General features: G+C 37.5%; 3 protein-coding genes across 4 annotated transcripts; 1 reads left to right on the top strand and 2 right to left on the bottom strand.

Moving 5' to 3' along the window:
- Positions 1–522: 522 nt before the first annotated feature.
- Positions 523–3,538, bottom strand: LOC109170574. Its single transcript, XM_019319745.1, has 3 exons — positions 2,857–3,538; positions 2,123–2,310; positions 523–1,598 (listed from the first exon to the last, which is right to left on the bottom strand). Exons 1-3 carry the CDS (start codon positions 3,437–3,439, stop codon positions 1,047–1,049), a joined length of 1,323 nt encoding a protein of 440 aa, XP_019175290.1. The 5' UTR covers positions 3,440–3,538; the 3' UTR covers positions 523–1,046.
- Positions 3,539–4,999: 1,461 nt separating this feature from the next.
- LOC109170628 (U-box domain-containing protein 30-like) lies at positions 5,000–7,490 on the bottom strand. Its single transcript, XM_019319823.1, has one exon. It carries the CDS (start codon positions 6,772–6,774, stop codon positions 5,425–5,427), a length of 1,350 nt encoding a protein of 449 aa, XP_019175368.1. The 5' UTR covers positions 6,775–7,490; the 3' UTR covers positions 5,000–5,424.
- A 9,602-nt stretch (positions 7,491–17,092) lies between these two features.
- Positions 17,093–25,005, top strand: LOC109170416 (peptidyl-prolyl cis-trans isomerase FKBP62-like). Of its 2 annotated transcripts, XM_019319526.1 has the most exons (13): positions 17,093–17,561; positions 17,697–17,783; positions 18,240–18,506; positions 18,667–18,747; positions 18,897–18,977; positions 19,544–19,738; positions 20,283–20,372; positions 23,006–23,181; positions 23,569–23,691; positions 23,790–23,936; positions 24,213–24,340; positions 24,489–24,609; positions 24,816–25,005. In XM_019319526.1, exons 1-13 carry the CDS (start codon positions 17,351–17,353, stop codon positions 24,918–24,920), a joined length of 1,812 nt encoding a protein of 603 aa, XP_019175071.1. In that variant the 5' UTR covers positions 17,093–17,350; the 3' UTR covers positions 24,921–25,005. The 2 variants fall into 2 exon arrangements, with proteins under 2 accessions (XP_019175071.1, XP_019175072.1); XM_019319527.1 differs by lacking the exon at positions 17,093–17,561 and having other exon boundaries at positions 17,716–17,783; positions 18,229–18,506.

Below are 25,005 nucleotides of genomic sequence, written 5' to 3'. Positions count from 1 at the left end.
CCTTAATCTGGCATCAGTTTACTTGATATTATTGTCTAATGCTTCGGCGATGTTAATGATTAGTAGCATAAACTAGTTGCGAAATTCTTCGATTTAGAACTTTTATGGTTCTCTTCACTTCGCTGTCGGATTCTTGTTCGCGGTTACGGGTAATTGGTTTGATTATGCCATGCTCTGATGTTTAGAAGCGTAAGTTAATTGGTTGCAAATTTCTTCGATTTTGAGATATTTACGGTTACTGGCATTGATTTGAGTATCTTATGCTTTGATTTAATGTTCTTGGATGACGAACTTTCTGATTGGATTTTGTAATAAGTATGGCTCTCCGGTCACTGTATACTCGTATAGATTCAGCATTCTAGTTTGTTGAGTCAAAACTTGATAGTTGCAGTGTAAAAATTACGACTATCTAAGAGATTAAATTACAATTATTTAAGAGACTATTGAGTTATCGTAATTTATCTACACTTTCATATTCATGTGGACAAGTTATTTGGCTAGCTTTTGCTTGATTCAGTATAATTTCAAACCAAAAATATTTGAAATGTACATTTTACTTTCTCATATAAAGCAACCTACTACAGTACTATAGGAGATTCTGGACTGAAAAAATTCCAGTTTATAAGCAAACAATTATTTGCTTATGTACAAATACAATCATGCTTTTTGTGTACACGAGGTGTAGCAAGCACCCCCAACCACTACTAAGATACTCCACAATCATCAGAAAAGAATTAAACAAGCAAAACCTCTCTTTTTAAAAAAAAAAAAAAATTAATAAAATGAAATAAAAGAGGAGCACCTTCCATCTAATGAGGGGTCATTGGCTATGGTATTCACCCTTACAAATTTCATATCCATGCTACTTGCAACTATGCCACCAGAAAAAACCGGAACTCACACAGTGCTAACCCCCTCTGCCTCGTTGCCTTAGTTCGATGCCAGAAGACTTGAGACATTTTCTGCATGAAGCACAGGAGTCCTCAGTACATTTCTGATTGTATCACCAAGAAAGAAAAAGGTGGTGAGAGCACACTTTGGGAAAATTAGATCTTTTTTGGAAGTTGGCCAAGCTTAAGATGTTCGGGAGGAATTGCCGTTGTTTTAGAGGGCACTGTACAATCAATATCATCCTCAAGATCACTAAATGACACATCTTCTTCATTTCCCACAAGGGTAGGGCCAGAATATCCTTCCAGTTCGGGATTGTCCTTTAGCCAGTCATCCTCATCATCATCTTCATAATCCAAGATAGGTTGTTTATAAGATGTGGTAGTAACCACCACCTTGTCTACAGTCTTGCTTGCCAAGTCTTCAGCAATAACAGCTTTGTCTATGAACTGGATCTCTGTAGTTTCAATGGGATGCTTCTCAGTTTCAACATCAGTTGTATCATTGAAAGATGAAGGATGTTCATAGCCAAATGCTGTGTTAGACGTGTTTCTTGAGTGGGTATCTTCAGATGATAGAGAATCAAAGTCTTCATGCAGTAAGTCTGGGGTTTCTTTTGAGTGGAAAGTATTTACTCCAGCCCAATCTGACTCAGGATTCATTTTCTTTTGCAGCTCTTTTATCCACATTGCCCTTGCTTGCACAAGCTGGAGGGGATGAGCATATCAGAAGTTAAAATACTTCATGCACAAACTAATATCATGCAATGTCTTGTAGCTATATAGTCAGTGCCCTTTTGAAATATAAAACCGTCAAGTGCTCATAACAAAATGCCAACTACTTAAAATTATCAAAAGCACTGCAAGCGACACTACCAGCCGAAACCATCCAATCATTCACAGCTCAAACAGCTAAATATTAGTTCATGCACAAAATTCTGAGTCTAACCATTCTGTTAACATTAACACTTTAGCAGTGACTTTAAGAAGAGAATGTTCCTCTCCACTTGGTCCTCCCACCACAAGGCCATGCCAGATATGGAAAATATCATTTTAGCATTACCGGAGAAAAAAGTGTCTCCACAAACGGGGTGCCACCCCCAAGTTGATATTCAGCAAAGGAAAGAAATTAAAAGAATGAGATAAAATGAACTTCTATTGATATAGTTCATTGAAAAATATAATTACATATTTTAACAGTGTGACAACTAGTACCACATATATTAACTAACCTGCGGTGTAGACAAAAGCTCGGCATCATGCTTATTAAGTCTTGAGTGAAGAAGAACAAAGTACACCATCCAGAAGTAAGCATCAGTCATATGGGCAGGGCAGAGTTCAATTCTTAGAGCTAGTAGCCGAGGAACTAAACATTCAATTGCAACAACATGATTGACCTGAGTCTTGGAGATCTCAAAATCTGAACAGGGCAAAAAGAGCACTATGATTAAAGTTGAAAATGTCATTTCCCAAGAATAACAAATTAAGAATTGAAGTGAATCCACAAAAGAGCTCCCAGCAATACTGTCTGGGGCTTAACACCAGGCAGTGCAGTTCATAGATAATCATCTCTTAGAGATTAGAGAAAATTTGCAACACTAAAGTTCTTGGCAAGTAAAGATGCAATGATGCTATGCTTCTAGAAGTGACAGCAAGCATTAGGCATGGCATATGAGATGAAGAAACTAGGCTTAACAATGAGCATAAAGCATTAGGCATTGCCTGTAAGACAAGAAAGCAACAAGCACATACACCATACCCATCCCCTATTAGGTTCATACTCGTCAACAATACCGGGACCTCAATTTCCAAGAGTTCACTTAAATACTAGCAACCATGAGAAGATAAAGATTCGATTTTTAGACATCTTTAAGCACATAGCATCAACTAAACCGCCCAAAAACGAACACTTGAGGATATAAAATCCATTGAAAGTAACATGAATGATACGAGGAATCGTGCAAACCATCAAATTCCTCATCTTCTTCTGATAAGGGAAAATCAAGCCAAGTCTCGGGATGATGAGCTATATTCTGAGCAAAGGCCAACGCCTCCTCAGTAACCCCCACAGCATCACCCACGTTATCCTCCACCTCATACTCCGTGAAATTCTCACATTCCACGAAATCCCCATCCTCTTCCTCATCAGACTCACGATCAAAAAGCCTACTATGGACTCGATCAGACTCCAATTGATCCGAATTCTGGCTCGGAAGACTAGTCGCAGCAGGCGGAGGTGCTAGAAATGAAGCGACGCCCCACAGCTGCCGACTTAGGGCTTCTCCCAATTCAGACAAGTCCTCTTTGACACCGCCGCCGCGGCCGGGATGATTGGCATCATCAATATAATCCTCGGCGTCGTCATTCTCGCGTCGATCGTCCAAATCGATTTCCTCGTACGCGCAATCGCCTTCCCCGGGCTGCTGTTCCCAAGAACCGTGACAGGTCGATTCCCGTTTAACGACGTCGTTTCCACATTCCTCCCCGCTCTGTTCATCGTCGTCGAGGCGTAGGGTATTGGCAATCGAGCGCGCTAACCACGACGACATGGCGGTTCGATTTTGATCGGATCGAGGAAGAGGAGAAAGGGAAGAGAAAGGTGCCTAAATTGGGTGATTTTCAAATCTGATGAAGAAAAGTGGGTGGGAGCTGATTATGATTTTGTTTCTCTCGCTGCCCAAATTTATTATTTTTATTCCTTTTTTAAAAAATTTGTTGCTGTAATGACGTGGAGTGGGCTCCGCTGTTAACAGTGTCTTTATGGGCCCCGCCGTTGAGCTTATCTGGAGTATGATGGCCAACTAGGCCTCGCTTTAATGGACATCACTCCATTGCTTTTCTGATACGAGAAATTGTAACATAGTATTTGACAGAATTAGTTAACTCAAGACACTAATAAATACTCCGTAGTATATAAAGTGGCATAAAAGTTTTATGAATGGAGAATAACAATAAATAATTGTGTATAATTTTTGTGATCTAGTGGCACGAAGTAGCGCTTCCAAATTAGAAATTATGGGTTCGATATCAGTGGGCTGATATTGACCCTTTATGCTGCAGTAAGTTGAGAAATTCTGAATTGAGCCGTATTTAAGATTTGCAGGCATAAATTTTTTGTACTTATTCAGTAGACATGGTCAAATCCCGAGTGATATTTGCTTCACTGTTGTTTTTCATATGGAAGGTCTCACATTTGAATCTCATCTTAAGTGTTATGAAAAGACTAGGTTGAACCATAAACCAAGGATCTAGGTGGAACCAGTAACCAAAGAAACCTTATGTCAATAAAATAATGAAATTGGTGGAATAATTGAAGAGAGAATGGTTTTGCCTTTATGGAGGACAGTCTTGACTCTATCTTCCCAGCTTTCAAGGTAGGAACACACCTCCAACAGCTTCACCACCAAATGCTCCTTTTTTCTGCAATTTCGCAACTTTAACTTTTTGGTCTCAGTCAAAGATCCTTGAAATTGCAATTCCAACAAAAACTTCTTGTTCCCCTTTCTCCTTTTAATCAAAGGTTTAAAAATCTTAGACTAAACCCAGTATCTTAGTACAAATGCTAAACAGTCTGTAACAATGTGCAATGAGAATTCTCTTCGAGTAAGAGTCAAACTCTGCGGGCGCATTCCAACCCGTTATTTTTATCGACTTCTTTTTCCTGGTCCAAGGGTGAGTACGTGGGGTGCATTGTTCAAGGCCAAAGAAAGTTGAATCCAGTTTTCTTTTCTACACAGTAAATCCTAGCAATAATATCTCCCTTTTCCTTTATGTGTGTGTGCACCATACACTTGATTTGGTCCCAACCCTTAATGATTTTCTTTGTATCCATATTTGAACACAGAACAAAAGAAAAAGAAAAAGAAAAGAAAATGCATGTGCTCAGTGATTGTAAACTGCAACAAGTTCTGACCCAGAACAAGCCAGAAATGCTAGCTAGACTTCAACTTAGTGCCTTTCCAAAAAGAAGCAAAAGATTTCAAATTTGGGAAGCTCAGAAACATGATTCCAAAACTATATGGTGTAGTGAAGCTTATAATAATAATTAAGCAAAAGCAAAAGAAAGGATTGCTTGATGGGGAAAAGGCTAATAATTGGCAATCAAAAGATTGTAGAGAAATAAAGAATCAATTGTACTTGTTGACTTTATATCTAAAGAAACTGAAGAACTTACAGATAGCAATCTTTACAATTATGAAATTTTGGAACCCCCGGTGAGAATAATTGGATAGATTCTGGTATGGGATAGCCCAGAAAGAGTACAAAGACATCATATTAGACCTTGGAGTTGTATTCCTTGAATCTTGATGTTACATTGGAAAGGCAATCATGGGCTACATTAGTTAGCCAAGATTATTGGAAAGGTTCAGTATATACGACTAATGCCAATGAACAGTTTTGCCTATGAAGAGAGAACTAGATGTCTAGATTGAGATCATGTCTTCAAGCATATGAAAGAATGGAAGCCATAGCAACCGGGGCGTCTGGGCAGAAGGGAAAAGCTGTGTACGAATAACAAACCAATTAATTCACTTCATTCTATTGTTCTCGAAAGTTTACACTTGGATATGAAAATAGTTGCGGTGTAATTTAGGCTGCAGAGCTTTAATAGTTCTGCGGACCGTTGCTTCAACTCTGGATTGCAGTCGCTTTGAATTACAAGAAGGAGCTTTGCAGCTAGGCCCGCCTCAACAGCGAGTGAAGCACATTTCTCGGGGGCGAGCTTGCAGACTGCCCACAAGATTGATAACGCTAGTTGAGTGCAGTTCTCGGGAACTTTCATCAGCAATTTCACAACGTTCGGGATGGTCCTAGGGCAATCCTTTAGAGCCAATGCACCTTCTTGAAGTGTTGAAAGAACCTCGAGAATATGAAGGGCTAAGTTCAAGCATTCAGCATTCAAGTTGGGCAAGGCGTCCACCAATTGAGGGATACCCCCAACACTCACAATCGAGGCCCTCACTGATTCGTATGAGGACATTATCACGAGCAACCTGAGACCAGCCAAGACAACAACTGGGTGTCGCTTATCCTTCACTAATCTCAATAACCCGACCAAAAGACTCAAACTTGACACAATTTGTGACTCGGAGGAGTCGGAGCCCTTCTCTTCCATCAACATATCAAGCAATTTTGTACAGTTGATCTTCGTATCAACTGACCCCTCGTTCAACGTATCCACCACTAGCGAAATCTTGGTTGGCTGTGTCAAATTGGCCTTGGCATCTGGGCTAAGATCCAAGTGCACCAAAATCCCAACCACCTCCGAGGCAACAGCATGCGTAGTAAAGGCGCCCAATAGGGAACTAATCAAAGTAACTCCGCCATTACTGACCACCGTTCTCCTGGCTGAATCGTGGGCAGTGACGACTTGCCTCAACTCTTTCAAAGCCTGAACTTTAGCCTGACCCTTAACCTTCTTCAAAGTCTCCAAAATCTCCAAGACTCTTCCCTGCACATCCCCTGACCTCTTCTTCAGAGCCAAGTACTTCTGGGAAAACCAACTGTAAATCAGGTGGTGTAGAGTACTATTTGGGATGATCGAATCATCCCACAGCTCCTGCATTGTAGTCGGGCAAATGAGGCGCCCCAAAGACAACCATTTGAGAATGTTGGACCTCTCATAGGTCTGCCCTGTGCAAAGGGTCACAGGATCTTGCATTGGCTCTAAGGAAATTGGGCAGATAAACACACAGGGCACCTCAATCGAATCAAGTTCTTCAATCATTTTGTTCAGACTAATCTTCTTCTCTGAAATACCAACCCCAGAAACCACCCCACCACCACCTCCCCCTCCCAAAATCCCATCTTTGACAGCAGTATCCAGATCCAACACCTGTCCACCCACCTCCCTCCTCCCCATAGATGGCTCATACATAGGCATTTTTTTAAACACACCCTTTTTTGGAATTAGGACTAAAACTTGAGCAGAGCTTTTAAATTTAGAAACAAGAAACAGTCTTCTTCAACACACATATGGCGGGACACGAAGCGTGTGGATAAAAAAGAGGAAAAGAAAGAAGGAAGAGAGCAAGAGGGTCTCTCACTCTTTTGTCTTCTCTGTCTTTCACTTTCCCTGTAATTGACAAACACTAGTACTGCAATCACAAATGGACATCGAGGGGGACATCTTTTCTTCTTTTTTGAGCTTTATCTCAGCTCTTTTTCCCCGGTCAAAAGACTCATAGTGCCATTTCCACCATCATTATCACCATCAAACACTACGATGATGATAACTAATCCCTCTTCCCTAAAACCAAAACCTCAACTACTCTAATCACTATTCACTCTATCTTCCTCTTGAAGCTCCCCAAAAAAAGACTCATACCATTCCAAAAAAAAGTAAGAGACAACAAAAATCAACAGGCACCCACCAAATTAACAAGAAGAAAGTTGCAATCTTTCTTATCAGAGAACCCAAGAAAGAATGAGAAAGCTAAGAAAACATACCAAAATGTATGAAATTAACTGTACATTGAGAGGAAGACAGGCAAGCTATGAGCTTTATCTATCTGTAAATGTGAGCCCCTCTTCTCCCCCCTGCTGCAATGGGGGCAGGCAAGTGCTTGAAACCCTACAAAATGAGGCTTCCCATAATTACTACTGCATTTAATTTGATTAAGAAATAATATTATTTCCTGATGCAGGCAGTAATTTGACCACAGCACGTGTGGTCCAAACTCCTATGTGTATCTTTTCGTACCACCCTTTTCTTTTCTTTTTTTCTAAAATAATGCATAATGTACACTGCACAGTATTTTATACCCTCACTCGAGTCTCTATAAAATTTGCCAAAAAAAATATAAAATATGTATATGATATAATATACGATTCAGTTAACGTGACTGGAATTAGTTTTAATTTAATTTTTTTATAATTATTTTTTCATTTATTTTATTTGAAATTATAATTATAAAATTAAAATTATTAATTATAAAAAAAATAAATAAAATAATAGACGATGTATATGAGTGTGGAGAAGTATAGCCAAGAAAAAAAGGAGATAAAAATGAAAAGGTTTTTGGAGAAAATATGATAGGAGATTATATGATGTTGTGAATTAATTGAACCCACAAAATAAATAGATAGGGGATAAGAATTGTAAATGTCTTAAGAAGATGATAATTTAAATTGTTACAAATACTACACTAAATGAGCGTTAACTGTTAGAAAAAATAACTTAAAATGGCATGTTAAGTGGCTATTACAATTATCAGTGGGGTCCACTTCCGATTTGGGTCGGATCAAAGTGGATTCGGGTTCTTCGTAGTGAGACGAAGAGATTGATATATTGTACGCTCAAAACGGATAATGGTGAATGAGATATTGATTCTCAAAGTAGACCCAATTGAGTTGGAAAATTAGGGAAAAAAGTGAGCTTTTGTCCCACATTGGTTTGGAATGAGAATTTCCCCCCTTATATACAAGAGCTCTTTTGAAGCTTGTAGAATTGTATAGCATAGAGGCTCTCTCGCGCGGGGGGTGCAAATCAAAGACAGTGAGAAACACGAAACTTAGAGTTTTTCTGCTTCTACTCCTTCTCTTTCTAAGCCTACTGTGTTCAAAACCTTGTCTTGCTCGCCGGATTCTCTGTTTGAATGCTCAAACACTGAATCATAGCAAGTTTTATCCTGGGAAGCCTAGACTACAACGCTCCTAGCATCTTTGGGAGGTGGCAAATAAGATTTTAAGGAAAGAGTGATTGCTTGACTCTTGCAAAAACCCAACACCAAATACGAGCCAAAATTCTTCATCTTTCCTTCCCTATTTTTTCAGAAAATAATAATCTTATTTTTTATTATTATTTATTTTTCTTACCAACGGTTCCAACATTAACACTTATCGTCGCCAAAGGCTCGAGATGTATGGGTGATGATGGTCTTCAATGATTGACCCATTGTGTCAACCAAGGGCTTGCATCTCTAGAAACACGTGTGAATCACTTTGTTGAAGTTTTACTCCGGGATGAAAGCATTGCCGGCTTTGGGGTTTAGGCTTTTGCCCAAGGAAGGGAAAGAGGACTTGGCACCTAAGTCCGAGCTGAATATAAGGGAAGATAACTTGGCACCTAGATGAGGACGTGGAAAGATGATTCAAAATTGTAATCTTATATGAGAATATACACATTTTTATACGCATAACATATTGATACGGTACTCAAGCCAAGACCCTAACTTCACCATAAAAACTAGCTCACGAGTGGAAGCTTGTCCCAACTTAAGTATCACTTCACAATTTCTTGTGAAGTCGTTGTGGGATCGCATCACACATTAAATTATGTATTAATGATAAAATATTATATACATATTCTCGGTTGTCAATTTAAGTAATAATTGATATAAAATACATTTGTCAATATCTATAATATTAATTTGAGTCCACATAGTAATGTTATTTAAAAATCACCATTTTAAATAAATTACTTTAATTTTCTTTTTCATGAGTTCCATCTAATACTAAAGCATGTGATATTTGAATTTGCACCGTTAAATATAACAGTCGTGAGTTTTCTAATAAATCAAAAAAAGCCAATGGTGCGTATTCGAAAACGGAGCGTGGCCTCCAGAAAGTGGCAGCGAAGCAAACTGACTAGTCAAACACACACACACACACTGTTGTATCCGGCGATGTTTTCCCTTTTCTTTAATCTTTAACAAGGTTTGACTGGATCTTTTTGCCGCTTTAAGGAATGGGGAACACCGACACGTGTCCACGGCAAACGTGGGTTCATCTTCTTCTGCTCTGCCATCCTGTCTCTCCCTCCTAACTTAATTGCTCGTCATTAACGTAAACTATACACCGTTTTATTTTTAATACTACTTCTGCCATTCTACTAAAATAGCACTAATGTTATCCGCTGCTCCGTAATTAGTAGTTTATTCAATTGGGTGTTTTAATATAGCCATATCATAATTAAGAAATTAGAACTTGGAATTTGAGATTTGGCCTGATGAAATTCTTTTAATGCAAGCCTGCTCCCTCGGCAGGTGTAAGCTTAAATTAATTTAATGGAGAAGGTCAGTAAAGGACTAAGACCAAGTCTAACACCAAGTATTTAGGTAATTGTGCAATCGTTATACCCTACACCACGGCGCGCGTAGCATTGTGCGTTGCGCGCCTGCCAAAACGACGTCGTTTTGGGAGGCGCGGTAGGAAGTTGTTGTGATTATGTATATTTGTTCACACAATTATGTATATTTGTTTATACAATTATGTATATTTGTTCATACAGTTATGTACATTTTTTATACAATTATGTACATTCTTTTTATACAATTATGTACATTCGAATCAGAAAATTTGTGTGTATTATGTTAAGAGTTGATGTGATTATGTTAAAAGTTTATGTTTATTATGTATTATGTTAGATTATGTGTATTATCTTCTACAAAGAGTATGCATATTCTGTTATATAATTATGTACATTCATGTATACAATTATGTGTATTCTAGTATAACATTATGTACATTTTTGAACATGGGTTTTTTTTAAAGAAAAATTAACTGCCATACACTGGGGCAGGAAATTTTTAAAAAAAAAAAATTAAAACGACGTCGTTTTGCATCTGGACGCATAGTGCAACGCGCGCCGTGGTGTAGGATATAAATTGCCGTAATTGTGAGATTGTTGAGTGAAAGTCGTTAATGGGCTTAAAAAGTCAAGTCCAACATCCAGCATCTCTAAAATAATATAATTACTAATTTGTTTTATGTACAAAATTCATATTCAAAAGGTACATAATTTTATAATGTTAGACACAAAAAATTATAATAAATTAAACAAACACAAACAAATGAACTAAAATTTATAGTGCAGTGTGAATCTTGATCATAACGATTGTTGATTGTATAGATTGGCTATTTTTTATTTATTTATTTATTTTTTTAGATTTTGGGAAGGACAAAGTAACATTGTAATTTGCATTAATTATAGTTTTGGAGCCCTCGAAACTCATACTTCCGCATGCATGCCTCATTAGCCAATCGGCCCAATCCCACCAATTTCTATGTTGACTGGTCCTCTCTCTCCTATGTTTCTGTGCAGTTCTGTAATCATTACAACAATAAATAGAAAAGGCATGTATTATAAGTTTTAATCATAAACTTATTAAGGATTGATATGTGTTGAAGACGAGTAAAAAGACTAAATTATGATATACATTTTAATGGCCTGTCGTTGCTCAAATATTTATACACTAGAATTTCAACCATGCACCTACTAGTAAAGCAACATTTATATTATAAATTGGTGTTCAAAAATAATTATTTTGAAATTTCAAAAGTCTTCCAAGCTTATCGTATATAAAGCCAATTCGAACATGGAAACTATTTTAATTTCCTTATCCATAGCTCCTCAGTCCTCACCATGTTATACATTGATTGTATATGAAGTGATATGTCAACTAAAAGCCTAAAGCCTAAACTGATAGTTGGATTGGACATTAATGGGGTATACTCGGGACCGTAGTCGCTTATCGCTTATCAAGCCTAAATTGATAGTTGGATTAGACATTAATGGTATACTCAAATACGTGGATCATAGTCGCTTATCGGGTGATGTAGAGATTCGAACCCATGACCTTTGAAGCATGTGCTCCATCTCAACTAAAAGCCTAAGCTGATAGTTGGATTGCACATTAATGGTTATATGCTCAACAAATGTAACTACTTTAAAAACCATGAATGAACTTTTATCACTATTTGAGATCTTACTTGGTAATATATGAACAAGTTTAGTCTCAATGTGTGAAATCATAACATACATTCACTAGAAAACATCTGATATGATTAAAAATAAAAAATAAAAAAAAATCCTCACCATGTTAGCTTACGCATAGTTGGCGATGGAGCATTTTTATTTCAAATATCTCAATTGTCCAAGAAGATTCGTTTTCTAGAACAATGAAAGACTATATGAGCAGTCATGCACCTCATTCTTGATCAAACCATATACTTTTTGTTATAATTAATATTTGTACCAAATACGTACCTTACACGTGAGTTTAAAATTTTCCACATTCATAATTATTTAATGAACTTTGTCACTTTATTACGCCAAGTCCAATTCTTTGAATTAAATGCTATTGATGGGTGTATTGATAACAAATCCAGAGCAAATCGATCTGAATGGACTGATTCAGATAATCTGAGCCAACCTCCAAGGTTGGCCTCGAGGCGGACCCCATCGACCGTGGCCTCGTGCACCAAAGGCGCCCCGCAGTTGGCCTCAAGGCCCTGAGCTCGGCCTTGATTGAACAGCCCAAGCGAGCACTATGCTCGGCCTCGAGCGGCCTTCCGAGGTCGAGCTCTGCACACAGCCTCGCGCGGCTATAAGGCCAAGCTTGATGCTCGGTCTCTCGCGACCAAGGCCGAGCTCAGCACTCGACTTCGGGAGGTCATGGTCGAGCTCGGCGCCTAGCAGGCGCAGACTAGACGGGTAAACATGGTCAAAGGGCTCTAATAACTGCCCGTTGCACCATTTTCTTGGCGGCAGTTTATGATTTAATCTTAGCATATATATTTTTCCTTTGTCTTTGTTATGACACCATCACAATCCTTTTTGTAATCATCTCACACAAGCCATTAATACAAAGCATTATCTTTTTAACTCAGTATTTTGTTTTTACTGCTTATTCTTTAATTATTGGTTTGATTAATTCGATCGAGCATCCCAAATTAATTAATTCATCAGCTAAAAACCAAGTCAAAATATCATGTATACCAGTTCAAAGGTTATGTGCATTTACATAGTATTCCCACAATAATATATGTACATAAGATCACGTTTCCAATTATATTATATTATTAACTTGCGGAGAGTAATTAGTTAGTACCCAATGTTTGCCAAACCGCGGGCGGGGGACAATCCGTTGAGTGTTCCCATTGATTTTATATGCACCGGCAAGTATTCTGAAGTTGCCTCCACGCAGCCACACCGGCAATTGGTCCATATATCATAATATATATATATATATATATATATATATATTCAGGGACGGAGCCAGAAATTTTATTGAGGTAGGTGAAGAAGTAAGGCCGGATTTCTTATTATTACAACCAAACATGTGCTCTACCAACTATAATCTAACTCATCATTTCTTATTAACATTCAACACTTTTTTTATACTAATACTAAAACATGTACTATATATACATATATACATACAAAAGTTATATATGGGGTGGAGAAAGGCCGAGAGGGGTAGCTCCGTCCCTATCTTTGATTTACGAGAAACCTTGCAACTATTCTAAAAGTATGTTTTAAGTAAAACTCGTTTTATGATCATATCGATTAAAGACCATATTAAAGTACAAATTGTCCATAGTTGATTAATTAGCTCAAACTAATAAATTTAGAATATTGTGATTACTAAAATAATTGTCTAATTAACTTAATTGAATTTTATAAATCTTTTTTAAATCACAACTCTAATAATTATCCAACATCACAAATAAATTCAGATTCGATATGAGTCGAACCTGTAAAGTTTGGTATTATTAAAATGTTTATGGAATATAGAAGTTTTCATTAGGACACGCAAATCATGGACCATTTCTTCTAGATAACAATAATATGAACGCGGTGCTGAATCAGCAACAAGACCAAAAAGATAATTAAAAAATGGTAATTCTTCAAGAACGGTCCAAATTTTGGAAAAAATGCCGCCGTCAACTTTAGCAAGTTGGATATATTTGGATGGTTTTCAAGTTTGGCCTACAACGTGTTCCTGCATTCCCAAATAAAATTTGTTCTTATCCTTATGTAATCCGGCGTGCTATATAGGACTCAGCCAATGCATAAAAACCCACAGATTCAACACACTCCAAATCATTCTTTCAATCCCATTCCCATTCCCATTCCAGTTTTCAATATTCAAGATTTTTACTCAATTCCCTTAGCTTATCCGATCTGATCGTGTTTTACTAGATTCTTGATTTACACGAACGACATGAAAGGCGGGAAGGCAACCCAGAACAGATTCCTGAGATTTCTCGCGCTGCCGATGAGGTGTTTAGCGAGGACGAAAGACTGTTACATTAACGGCATGAACAATTACGCGGTGGTGAACCAGTCGAAGGCGGCGAGGGTTCAACGGAGCTACAGTGTGAGCTCGCAGGGGTCCAACGACAGCGAGGACTACCGGGAGCTTCTGAAGGCGGCGTCGATGCGCGGCATGGAGGGTAGGATCGAGCTGGAGAGGCTGATGCAGCAGTACATGAAGCATCAGCAGCAGGCGGCGGCGGCGGCGATGGCGATGAGGTCGTCGCAGAGGGTGCGGCGGAGCAGCAGCGTGGCGATGGGGAGGATCGAGGAGGAGAGCGGCGTGGGCGAGGATGATAGTAATCATGGCGTCGATGAGATGAAGTATCCCAGAAGCAAAAGCTACGCCGTTACCAACAAGAGGAGTACAGTCATTGGGTTTTGATTTTTTTGTTATATATTCAGCGGAATTGAAATTGAAGCTTTGTAATTGTAGTTTGAATTGGTTTGGTTGGCTTGGGAGCAGGTGCTTTCAGGTCGATCTATCATGGTTGATGATGATGATGATGATTCTGTGCATTGGATGGTGATCGACATGGCGCATGAATGGAGTTACCATGACTGTGCCCATTCAATCCCACAATGCCGTTTCAGGTTTATTCTCCATTCCCTCGATAGCTGAAGCATAACGAACCCATTGCTTCAACCTCGAGACTCATGAAATTCAATGGTTTCTGCAAAATTAAACATCATTTCATATTCTTCATTCTACCATTCTTCATAATTATCATTGCATGCCCACAAATGGAAATTAAATTTCACTCGACCCTCTCCACAGAATAATGAAATGGTAGTGACTCAACTGTTTATGATAACTCATAAGAAGTTTATCCTTCAGATTGGGTGTAAGGACCAGTACAACCTATCATATTAGGTGTAACCAAACTAAATTTTATATTTTTGTTCACAATCTACCACTCAGGAATTAACTGGATTATCTGTGTGAGCACCTTCATAATTATCATGATAATAACCGTGCGGTGGTTCTGTATGGTGACAGAGAACAACATTCTTGTATTCTAAGGGAGGATTATTTTCCATTTCTTTCATTTTCTAGAAGAGAAATGGCACAGGAGTGAGTTCAAAGAAAGAGGTGCCAAAAGAAGAAAATAAAGAAAACGAAAGTTCACCGCACAGATTCGATCCAATCTAGTCATGAAATGCGCGCTGCACAATGAGTGACGACTTTAGGATAAGATTATATGGGTTTTCTGGTGTTCAAGGTTGACAAATTATATAAACATTGAAAGCCCCGGATGTCTACTTTCCAACAAAGGAGATGGTAAGTCATTTTGATTTGTCTAGACAATATTGTCAACATTGTGTACGTTTTGGTGTCGCTGTGCTGAAAATATTAAGGTTATCTTCGAAGCATGATGTGTATTTGAGATTATATGAATTTACTTTTTGGTACTTATATTTAAGATTGTAGATTCAATCTTTTACGTTTTTGAGATATCTCTTATGTATTTTTAGAGTGAAAATTCTCTTTTGCATTAAAAAAATGGCGCCTAAAGGTTAGCATACAAAGTTGATTTGTCTATAATAAATAATATATTCCGTAATTCACATGTTAAATTAGAAGTTAAAAGTCAACCTACAAAATGGATTTTACCAAAAAAGCTATTGTAACATACTTTCATACAAATTGAAAGGCAAAACTATTATGCCGAATAAAACAAAAGTTCCCCTAATCTTCTATAAGTCGTCGAAGACTTCTCCCACCGCAGGCAGTTTCCAAGTAACGTTAAAGGCTGCTGCTACTAACCATTGACATTTTCATATTGTGGTAGGTTTTCCACTTGCTACTATTCATAGTTGTGCCTCGTTTTGTCTTTTAATGCTATATTTTAATGGCGAATTTATAATTATATTAGTAATTTTTTTTTAAATGATACAAAATTTTGACCATAACTAAAACTAACTCAATATAGGCCATAAAATAGTTTGATAAGAAAAGTTCAAAGGGACTAAGTAAATTTTAGAGTTAATTCCATTTTCTAGTCATAGATTTATAGGTGACAGTTTATATTTAGTCATTTTTTATTAGAACATTCTCATTTATTCATAGTATTATTGTGGCATAATTATTTTTAGTCCTTCGTCAATAAAATCGTTGAAATGTCATTAAATACAAACACATTTTAATTTTTTATATATATAAAATAGGTTTAACAGTTATATTTTTATGTTTTTTTTTTTTAAATATCCATAATTGAATACTAAAATGTCATTGTATTTAATGAAATTTAAACCGTTTTGTTGATAAATGACAAAAAAATAGTCATACTACAGTAATAATAAAATCAAAAGTAAATATTCTTATAAAAAGAATTTAAAGTCACTGTCATTTATAAATTTAGGACACAAAATGAAATTAAAATTAAATTGAACTCGGCTTTATTTGGACCAAGCACATATTGAATTTTAAGCTCTCCCCTCCCTCTCCCCAAAAAAACAACAACTGTATTCAGTAATGTTTGGAGATCAACTAAGACTAACTGAATTAATATCAGATATCAATAACCCAATAGGGTAGCTCAAGTGGCAATTGAGCTTTCTTTGTGGGGGAGAATTTTGGGATAACTCGGGTTTGATTCCCACAAGTGACAATTCCTTTTGGGCCAGCTTCTGTGCCTCTCGGAGCGAACCGGATGGACCTGGACCGTTACACGGACAGAGAAAGACCCGAAACACAATGTGTGGTTTACACCAAAAAAAAAAAAATATCAGATACCAATGTAGTTTACAAAAAAAAGAAGAAGAAGAGATTTTTAATTGTAAAAGTGCCAAATTATGAACTGAATTGATATTTTTACTCTAAAGTAGGAAGAGAATTTTAATTGTAAGAGTGCCAAATTATGAACTGAATTGATATTTTTACTCTAAAGTAGGTTATATTTACTCTATTTGTCGCATTTTATGTGTTGGATTAAGTTAATGAGACTTGACTCATATTTATTTTTTGTAATATTTATTTGAGTGTTAGTATATAAAATTTATATATTTAAAAATTACATAAATTATTATTAAACATAAAAAATTAAATTAAAAAATATTAAAGAAAAAAAAAATGAAGCGTTGGTTTAATTAATGAATAGTAAACACAAAAAGTAAAATGAGACATTGGAGCATAATGTTATTGAATCGTGGACCGGCAATTTCAAATCCAACTGATGGGGCAATGACTATTATAAGCCAATACAAACTTGGGTTGGGCCTGCATTCTAATTCTACTGCAACATTTGAGCAAAGCATGGCCCATGGGCTTCTGGGATAAAGAAAGCCCACTGAAATATAACCCGAGTTCTCCATCTCCTGTATTGATGCCCAACCACTATCCTATCCTGCAAACAAGTACATCACGCTTCTCACTACCATCTGGAACTGGAAGGCCAAACATCTTGGTAAATCGAAAATGGTGGAATTTTCCCTAGCTACTGCAGCGAACTTCATTGACGAGAACGACGAGTTCGACGAAGAGCCAGGGGAAGTGATCGAGTCTGCTCCGCCGCTGAAGGTGGGCGAGGAGAGAGAAATCAGGTGCAGCAACGGCACTAGCCTTAAAAAGAAGCTCCTCAAGTGTGGCGATGGTTGGGAGAGCCCGGAATTAGGCGATGAACTCACTGGTATTCCCACTAGAAAAAATAAAAATAAAATTAAAGTCTCACTTCACCTCTTCATTCATTCATTCTTTCTAGATTTTTAGTTAAATTCTCTCTCGCTTTCTCTCTTCTCACGGCCTGTGTGCGGTTGAGCTGCAGTTCACTATGTGGGTAGTCTGCTTGATGGAACCAAATTTGCATCAACTAGGGGCGATGATCAGCCCTTTACTTTCAAGCTTGGCCAAGGTGAGTTCTAGCTCTATCTATAGCCTTTGTTTGTTTGTTTCTTTTTTTTTTTTTTCCTGCATTTCTGCTTTGGATTGATATATCTTCTCTTTAGGTATTTCAGAAATGTTCTTAGAATCAGAGTTAAGTGATAACTATCTAAATACAAACTCAAATCAACAATTTTATGCTCTGTTAGTTATTGTAGGAAATAATAATCAGAAAATAAAAAGAATTTCGGGTAATAGAGTAGTTTAGATTACTGCCTGCCATTGATTCAAAATTTTGGCTATCTCAAAGCTATGGGATAACTGTGTAAGAGTGTGGTAATGCGTCTTAAACAAAGTTGAAATGAAGCAAATTGAGTTGTTCATTTCACTTTTATCACTTTTCTACTTTGAGTTTTGAGAATTGAGTGAAAGATTATTGCTCTTGCTGTATTATTGGTCTATTTACATGAAAATAGTGGTTGGTTAGGTAAACTTGTTACTGGCTTAGATCATGGGATTATTACAATGAGAAAAGGTGAAACAGCATTGTTCACTTTGCCTCCGGAACTGGCGTATGGAGCAACAGGCAGTGATGGTGTTCCGCCAAATGCTGCAATTCAGTTTGAAGTAGAACTCATCTCATGGATCACAGTGGTAGATGTTTGCAAGGATGGTGGTATTATCAAGAGGATTATGGAGAAGGGGGACCTGACTGGGATGACTGGGCCTCCTGGTGATTTAGATGAAGTTTTAGGTACTCAAATACTTATGTGTATACCCCAATCACCTCCTTTCCTTTTTGTAGGAAAAAAATATACTTTTTTAATATTATATCTTGTAGCCTTAAGCATTTTCTCCTTATCTAGTTGCGATTTGCATATGTATTCTTACTAGTCTTTCAATTTATGAGACAGTAAGGTACACTGCAATGACGGTTGATGGTGCTATTGTTTCAAAAGCAGCTGAAGAGGGAGTAGAATTTTACATCAAAGATGGTACCTTGATACATTTGATTTTTAATTTTTTTTTTTTTTAATAAATTATTATTCTGGAGGATGAAGGTTCAACTACCTTTATCTAAGGATGTATGCTGTATTGATGTATGTTCTGCTCTTTTATTACCCATTACTTCTCTTTCTTTTAGGTAATTTTTGCAAAGCATTACCTAAAGCAATCAAGACAATGAAAAGGGGGGAGAGAGTCAATTTAATTGTCCAGCCTCAGTGTACGCTCACTGACTATCTTCTTTTCCTTAACTTGATAATTGCTTGACTAATAATTCTATTTCAGTAACAGGGAGATGCTTTTCTGCCTTTTTTTTTGAACTAATAAGCTTCATTATATTTATTCAAATGATCATTTTTTTTAAAAAACTATTTGGTATTTGGAGCATGTATAATAATCAAGCTTGTAATAATACATCTAGACTCTTCAAACATACTATACAAGAGGATATTTTGTTGGTTTGTATGCATAACTGTTCTGCGGCAATTAACTATATAGCTTGTAGAAGCCTCGGGCAGAAGTATGTTGATTTTAAATGATATGTACCAGAAAAAGATTGGTGTTCTATGGTCGAAAATAGAAATTGCATTCTCTAATTTTACATGAAATGTATGCACATGTGGTCTAGAGGGCCTACTCTATCAGTACGAGACTTACTGTAGTAATTCCAGAATGAATATCTTCTGTGTAAACATGTGCATGTGTGTTTCTATGTAAGAATCATTCTACAGGATTCTTCCTGTAAATTTCAGGAGTTTGTTTTTCCATAATTTTACCTTTCTTCAGATGCCTTTGGGGATAGGGATAAGGATTCTACCAGTGGCTTCCCTTTGGTTCCCTCCGGTTCTGTTCTGAGCATTGATCTGGAGTTGGTATCCTTCAAACCTGTGATAGATGTGACTGGTAATTTAGGAGTTTTAAAGAAGATTTTGAAAGAAGGGGAAGGTGCTCACACTGCAAATGAAGGCGCAGCTGTTAGTAGTAAGTGTTTGGCACTTCTACCATGTTTTCCCTTTTCTATTCGGATGGCAATGACATGTCTCATAACAAATGCAAATTGCTCAAAACCTACTTGGCAGCAATTTGATCCAAAAATATTATTTGAATTGGAATTTGACATAGTTCACTGAAAATAATGTCGAACTCTATTTTCAGTAGGGCAATATTATAAATAAGAATGTAGACTTTCACTGTATTGGAATTGGAATTTGACATAGTTCAACTAAGTATAATATATTTGAGCCAAAAATATTACGGAGTACTTGAATTGGAATTTGAGATAGTTCGCTGAAAATAATATCGGACTCTATTTTCAGTAGGGCAATATTATACGGAGTAAATAAGAATGTAGACTTGCACTGTATAATGCAAAGCCTTCTAACCATGATTCCATGAATAGGCAGCTATTGAGTTGTGATTTGTCAAATTGTCAAGTCTCTTTTTCAAACTTTGGTTTAATGCATCTTCTTGCTGCGATGTGTTTTGACTTACTCTCAAACTTCTCAATTTACTGTTCAATGTCCAGTTAGGTATTCAGGTTTGCTTGAGGATGGCACTTTATTTGAGAAAAAAGGTTTGGATGGAGGGAAGCCCTTGGAGTTTACAACTGATGAAGGTTTGTATATTTAAAAAAAATATCAAAATGAATTCTTCTATCTTTGCTTAGAGAATGCATATCAGATGAAGAAAATGCCACATGCAAAATATATCCCACACTTCCTCCCTTGGAAATAAAAGGATTTTTTCTATTTTTAGTCCTTTGACTATTATGCCCCTGCCATATTAATCCCCAATTGCCACATTTGGTGCATGACTTTGATTTGTTGCCACATTTGGTCATAACCAATTATCTGGCATGACTTGCTGGAATTGGGCTGATATCGGTTACCAGAGTTTTTTAAAGGGGAAAAATTGTCCTTCCATTATCTACCCAGCTTCATCCTCAGGTCTTCACCATCACACTAAATACCAAGACAATGCTACTAGCCCCATCCTCTATTTATCCTCTTAAACCCTAGCAAAGTTGATGACCAAACGGAATGAGAACCCAAGAGAAATGGTGAAGTCTATGAGATCTAAGAGGGAGAAGGGGCTGAGAGCCATCGGAAGAGAGACTGTGTCTGCGGATCTTATCACCTAAAAGAAAGAGGCTGTCAAGCTTTGCAAATCCTGTGAAAACCTTCCACATTCTTAGTTTGCTGAAGTGGAGAAGAGATTGGAAAAGAGAGGCAAGGGCGAGAACATGAGAATGTTGAGTATTTGGTGAAATGGCAGGACGGAGAGGATGGTGAATGGTGAAGGCTAGGCTGATAGTTTCAATGGGTACTGCTACTGCTTCATATCCTGTTGGTATTTTCCATGGAGGTTTAAGAAAATTGTCATTCTGATTGGGAATTCTCAGTAGTGAACTTCCCTTCTAACGTTGGGTTTTCAAGATTGAATCTTTAAAAAAAAACACAAAAGCTTTTTCTGCCTTTTTTATCCGATAAGGATAAAATATCTGACAAAATATCAGACATTGAATTTGTTTACATCTTCCATTATTTATAAGAGTTGCAAAGTAGACTTATAATTGTTTGAATGATGTGAGCTCTCTGGATTTCTCCCGAGGTTTATTCCATACAATTGCCTTGTGCTAATGCCCGACGCTGCCGTCCTTCTCGGTGACCACAAGCTTGTAATTTAAGCTAACAACGACTTAACTCTCTTTTGATCATGCTTTCATGTTATAGATTGGTTTTATCCGCTTTGTTCTGGGAAGTAAGGCGATCTTTCTGATTTCCACCACCTTGGGGGCTTTGGGAAGTGGATTATATCAGTTGGTAATATCAATAGCCTTTCTTTGAAGTGGATATAACAACCTATTAGGGGTGATTGTCCTAGAGTTTTCTCTGTGTTCTAATGGGTTTACCAGAAGAATTCCTCTAGAATTTGGCCAACTTACCAATCTACAGGAGTTGATTGTTTAGGGAAATAGCCTTTTGGTGAGATCCCGTCATCACTTCTTGAGGTAAAATGGGCTTCTAGTTGTCGACAAGTTGATCTGTCTGGCTACCCATGCGGCAAAAGTGTTGGGAAAGAGGGTGGTTGCCACGTGCCACCACAAAAGAGGAGTATTGAGGAGACAAATTGTGAACACACTTTTGGTGGCTTGAACTAATCTATCTTGGCCCCATTTCTAACAACTTATTGGTATGCCACGGTGATAGTGTAAGTTGGACCGGGGGTCGCGACTACGCTACAAATATTAAGGTAGTGAACAAGCAAAATGACGCTTAGTCAATCGGTTGGGCTGGTCGATCGGTCTGCCAGGTGGACAACTGAAAGGACCAAGGCTTTGTTGTATTATGGAATAGAAGATGATTACAAGTGCAGTAATGTTACAATGTAGTGAGTATGATGGTTGAGGGGAAGACCCCTCTATTTATACTAAGGAAGTCAGCTATGACATTTAATGCTTTAGATGCAAGTGGCTTGACGTGGCGTGCTCCTATTTGTTTAGCCGATCAGTTGCCCTCTAGCTATGCGTAGGCTGATTACCCTAGGCAATAGATCCATCATTAATGGACATCATCAACCGCCCTTCCTACAGCTGCAAGTGGGTTTTCTTTACTTGTTGTGCAAGCTAGGCCCTCCAATTCCCCAAGCCAAGCACAAAATCGGCTGACCAGGCGAGGTACCCGACTGGGTGCTCCCGGACCGGGTGATTCCATGAGTAGTCTTAATGCATATTTACCATCATGAGTCCCCCAATTCTTGAATGGTCGACGACTTCAAGAAGTGAGAGATTTATATTTTTTCTTGCATAGCAGTTGTCCATTTTTGTTTTTATCAATCCGATTGGTTTTTTTCACTCGCTTCTCTCCTCTCCGATCGGGGCGTCGTACATGTCAACCGGGTAACCCAATCACGACCGGGCACTCCAATCTTCGTCAAACATTTCTTATCACAGGCTGTTTGCTACCTGCCAACCAGTCGGTTGGCTCAACCAGGTGTTAGTTGTGGCCAAATTTGATGCCGGAACATAGCTTTGGCTCCTCCACCCCCCACAATAGATGTAATGGTATCATATGCATTTATTCTGTGGATTGCCTGAGAAGACATAACACACTTAGCAGTTTCTCCGTATAAAGGTTTTTGTGAGCTTTTTATAAAGGTCAAAGCCTCAACTTAGCAGTTATTACTTATTAGACACAAATGTAAATGATATAATTTGTTATTATTCTAATTCTTTTCTGTTTATTGTAGAACAAGTTGTTAGTGGATTAGACCGAGCAGTTACAACAATGAAGAAGGGCGAGCTTGCAATTGTGACAGTAAAGCCTGACTATGGATTTGGAAGCGATGAAGTGAAGTGTGACATTGCAACAGTTCCTCCTTGTTCAACCATTGTTTTTGAAGTAGAAATGTTAGATTTCAAAAGGGTAATCTTCTATACCTTGGTGGTGCAAATCCCTTAGAGGGTGGCAAATACTTGTGTGCCGTTGGCTACATACATCCTACCAACAATGAACAATGTTCACATCACAATACACAAGTGTTCATGCTCGTATAATAATCTTAAAATTTGTTAATTACCTGAACATTAACATATTCTCATATGAACATTAATGTATTTCATTCCAAACATCGTTAATTCGTTACTAGGGTGCATGTAGTTGTACTGGGGTGTGTGCAAGTACTACTGGTAGAAGGTCATGTCTCTAGACCAGAAAAAAAAACAATTTTATACCAATAAACAAGGTTTGGTTCTTTATGGCATATTTATGGTTCTCCTTGGGCTTTGACTTGAAAGTAATTTTTTGTTACAGGAGAAGGCACCTTGGGAAATTAGTAGTCACGAGAGAATTGAAGTAGCCAGTAGAAAGAAGGAAGAAGGAAATGTACTCTTCAAAATTGGCAAGTATCAAAGAGCATTGAAAAAATATGATAAGGTACTGGAGAATAATTTTCTCGACATTGAATTTCTGTTAGTCTGTGACTCCTGTCAGTTCGGCTCTTATTAATCAGCCTGTGCTTAACGTTTATCTAGGCTGTGGACTTTGTTAGTGAAGATGGTCCCTTTGGAGATGATGATCAGAACATGATCAAATCGTTGCGAGTATCGTGCTGGTTGAATGGTGCAGCTTGTTGTCTCAAATTGGATGATTTTGAGGAAGCAATCAAACAATGTTCAATGGTATATTATTTAAATATCTCTCTTTTTGCTTGTACTATGTGATTTGTTTGGCCCATATAGCTTGTCTATGAAGTTGGATAAGAAGCAAAGAGCCTCTCTTTCCAGTACCTCCAAAGTTGAGGACTTGAGGCTTCTCAGAAATGTCTATTTTCCAAGACGTTCTGGCTGAGACAAACAAGCGCAATATCTTTGGCTTCTTATTCTAGTAACCTTTAGCTTTAGGGGCAATCTTTTGCAGCACTGAAGGAAGTCTTACACTCTGCTTATGACGAATAGGTCCTTAGTGTTGAGTCGTCAAATGTGAAGGCTCTGTATAGGCGAGCACAAGCTTATATGAAGACAAATGACCTGCACTTGGCTGAATTGGACATCAAGAGATCGCTGGAAATTGATCCTCAGAATAGGTAATGCTACCAAATGTTGAATTTTACTCTGCTATAAGCCTTTAACTTGACCTTTATGACTATTAATTGATCCATAACATTTTGTTTACCATCTATTTTGCTTATATCTTTAATAAAGACAACATTTCTGATTAAATGAAATCCTCAGGGAGGTGAAACTAATGCAGAAGAATTTGAAACAACTTCAAGTTGAAAGCAACAAGAGAGATGCAAACCTCTACACAACAATGTTTGCGCGCATGCTGAATGAAAATTCTCCAGCTAGCAAGGTCAGTTTTATTCAAAATCTATCACTTTTTTCTCAGTAACCCAAATAAATTCTTCCCACAAGGAGGCAAAAGGAAAACAAGAATATGGCATTAAGTCCATCAATGCACTAGCCATGTAGAATTGAATAACTGAGCTTATTAGCACTCATTTTATTCATTGGCCAATCATAAAGCACCTTGTGTTTTCAATATCTTAAATTTGACAGAGATTAAAAGCTGGGACAAGTGAGGATAAAACCGAGGACGAGGTTATGGCTATGGAAGTGGACAAGGATCCGGTAAATTCAAATCCAACCCCTCCCAGGGAATAGAATCTTGTTTTCTAGTTGTGCAATCTTCTTTGTGTGTATATAACTATATATTTTTCTCTATAGCAATGAAGGGTGTTTACACAAA

Source organism: Ipomoea nil, unplaced genomic scaffold (genome assembly GCF_001879475.1).
Source record: "Ipomoea nil cultivar Tokyo-kokei standard unplaced genomic scaffold, Asagao_1.1 scaffold3321, whole genome shotgun sequence".
Classification (NCBI taxonomy): domain Eukaryota; kingdom Viridiplantae; phylum Streptophyta; class Magnoliopsida; order Solanales; family Convolvulaceae; genus Ipomoea; species Ipomoea nil.
Note: the sequence above shows the minus strand (reverse complement) of the source record. Positions and strands in the feature narration are given on the sequence as shown.